The 2,530-nt window shown below is 37.4% G+C and overlaps 1 protein-coding gene and 1 pseudogene across 1 annotated transcript; both read left to right on the top strand.

Annotated features, from left to right (window-relative positions):
- Positions 1-44: 44 nt before the first annotated feature.
- On the top strand, positions 45-1,776 carry LOC105310982 (glutamate decarboxylase 1-like; the record flags this gene model as incomplete). Its single annotated transcript, XM_011387048.1, has 3 exons — positions 45-124; positions 348-402; positions 1,660-1,776. Coding segments are annotated over 3 exons (252 nt in total), but the record flags the coding sequence as incomplete, so codon positions are not given.
- Positions 1,777-2,188: 412 nt separating this feature from the next.
- LOC111735229 lies at positions 2,189-2,307 on the top strand (annotated as a pseudogene).
- Positions 2,308-2,530: the final 223 nt, after the last annotated feature.

The following is a 2,530-nucleotide window of genomic DNA, read 5'->3' as shown; positions in this document are numbered from 1 at the left end:
AAAGGACTATCTAATGTCTAACCTTAAGCCTCTGTTTGTTGCAGAGTCACTATTCCATAAAGAAGGCTGGGGCTGCACTTGGCTTTGGAACGGACAACGTGATTTTGATAAAGTGCAGTGAAAGGTAGGCAGGAGAGAGCGAATATTAGATTCTTGATGTATTAAATGTGTTCATCTGTTAAATTTGTTTTATTGTGCTTAAGGACTGACTCAGTACAGTGTGCCAAGCTGCTAATGGTCTGTTGAAAATATCCGATTAAATTACTTTTTGCTGCAGCTGAAGTTTTTTTCATGTGCAATCTCATTGATTCTTCATTTTAGTTTCTCTCCTTTTATCATAATTACAGGGGGAAGATAATTCCTGCTGATTTAGAGGCAAAAATTCTTGAAGCCAAACAAAAGGTATGTACTCTATGATAAATATAAACTCTGGTGAATACGAAATTTTAAAAATACTTTCTTTCTTACCTAGACAGTAAACATTTTTGATAATGTAAGAGATCATTTTATTGTATTTCTCAGATGTTTGTTTATTTCCAATTTGTGAGGTGATTTGACTTTAAAGTTGTATCTATACAATATAAATTTTTTTAAAAAATGAAAAATTCAGCCATTAAACCATTTATCCTATCTTCATTGTGCCAAATGGTTGGTTTGATGTACCTCCCAATAAATCCACTACCCAAGCACCATGAAGATACAGCCTAATTGAAGTTTTCACTTACAACTTGTTACGTATAATCTCATTTTAATAAATAACATTTTAGCTTAGGATTCTGTTTAGCAAAGTGCTTCCATGCTCTGGCAGATACTTGATGAATCAGCCTCAATAAATTCTATTAAACTAAAGAATCTTATAGAACAAATGTATCTACAAGGCACTGCCAGGTAGCTGTCAGGCCATTTACCAACTCATTGTTATTGGGTACATTCTTGTACCTCCTTCTCTAACTGTAGTTGTTTGCTGGAGTCTCAGTAGGGGAGATGGATGGAAATGTTGCTAGGAATGAGCAAGGAGCAGAGATGGAATTGAACTTAAAGCTAAGACTCACTGATTTCCCCAAGCCTGTCTGACTCCATTTCCTCATTTATTTCTTGTCCACACCTAAATTTTACTGTGTCCACTATTAGTGAAACAATGTATAGCCAGTTTTAAATAACCAAACAATGCTTTAGTATTATTGCATTGGCACACTTGGAACAACACAGCTTCTAAAATGTACAATGCCCAGATATTTAGAGCGATCTGCCTATCACTCCAAGCACTTACTATTACCCTTTCCTGCTTAATTGTTTGCCATAGAGCTTGTCACTTCCAAACATACTGTATATTTTGCTAATTTAATTTTTGTTGTTGTCTGTCACTGCCCACTAGAACATAAACTCCATGGGAACAGAAATCTTTGTCTGTTTTTCTTACTACTGTATTCTTAGCGTCTACAATAGGGCCCGGCACATAAATGTCACTCAAAAAATATTTGTTGAATAAATGAATGAATGAGTGAATGAATGAACCAAAAAGAATATTCCCAGATATCATATCTGATACTACACCAGCTTAGCTCATCTCTGTTAGAAATAACTGCTACTGCAGTTCTACTTCCTTTGGAAAGGAGAAGGGTTAAAAAGACTAACCATCTCGTATCTCTTGCCTTATAGGGATATGTTCCTCTTTATGTCAATGCAACTGCTGGCACGACTGTTTATGGAGCCTTTGATCCGATACAGGAGATTGCAGATATATGTGAGAAATATAACCTTTGGCTGCATGTCGATGTAAGTGCCCTAACTCACGGTGTCCCCGGTCCAGTCAAAGCAGCTCTGCTTTATGATTTGCCTCAAGCTTCCTCCACTGCCTCAGCTGGCTCTGCACACCACATTAGTTCCATTCTCCTCTGGCCCCCAGCTGGCCATTCACAAATGGACATACCACAGTCCTGTACATCCTCTGGGACTCATCCAGTTCCTTATGGCCAGTTGCCATCTTTTGTGATTCATTTTAGAATATGGTCTCCATCGCCTTCTCAGGTAGCTTTTGTCTGGACAAATAGCGACAGAAAGAAATATTGATTTCAGAGAGAAAAAAAATACAAGATACAACATATAGAAAGCAGCTATGAATCTGGATGTACAGAGATGCCTTCAGTTAGCCATCTATGACATTTTCTTTAAAAAATGCATATCTGGGGTCTACAGCCATGCCACCCTGAACAAGCTCAATCCCATCTGATCTTAGAAGCTAAGTAGGGTCGGACCTGGTTAATACTTAGATGGAAGACCACGTAGGAAGACCAGGTACTGTAGGTGTTAAAAAAAAGGGATTGTAAGCTAACAAGGTCCTTGGAATCTGTGAGGTCAACCAAGGGTTGCCTCGCATAAATAAATAAATAGATAGATAGATAGATAGATAGATAGATAGATAGATAGATAGATAGATAAGAAAGCAAGCAAGCAAGCAAGCATATGTGGTACCTGTAGGAAAAATAAGACAGTATATGAAAGGTGTCATTAACTAAGATTTAATCCCAAA

The sequence above is a fragment of the Pteropus vampyrus genome, unplaced genomic scaffold, assembly GCF_000151845.1.
Source record: "Pteropus vampyrus isolate Shadow unplaced genomic scaffold, Pvam_2.0 Scaffold19911, whole genome shotgun sequence".
Classification (NCBI taxonomy): domain Eukaryota; kingdom Metazoa; phylum Chordata; class Mammalia; order Chiroptera; family Pteropodidae; genus Pteropus; species Pteropus vampyrus.
Note: the sequence above shows the minus strand (reverse complement) of the source record. Positions and strands in the feature narration are given on the sequence as shown.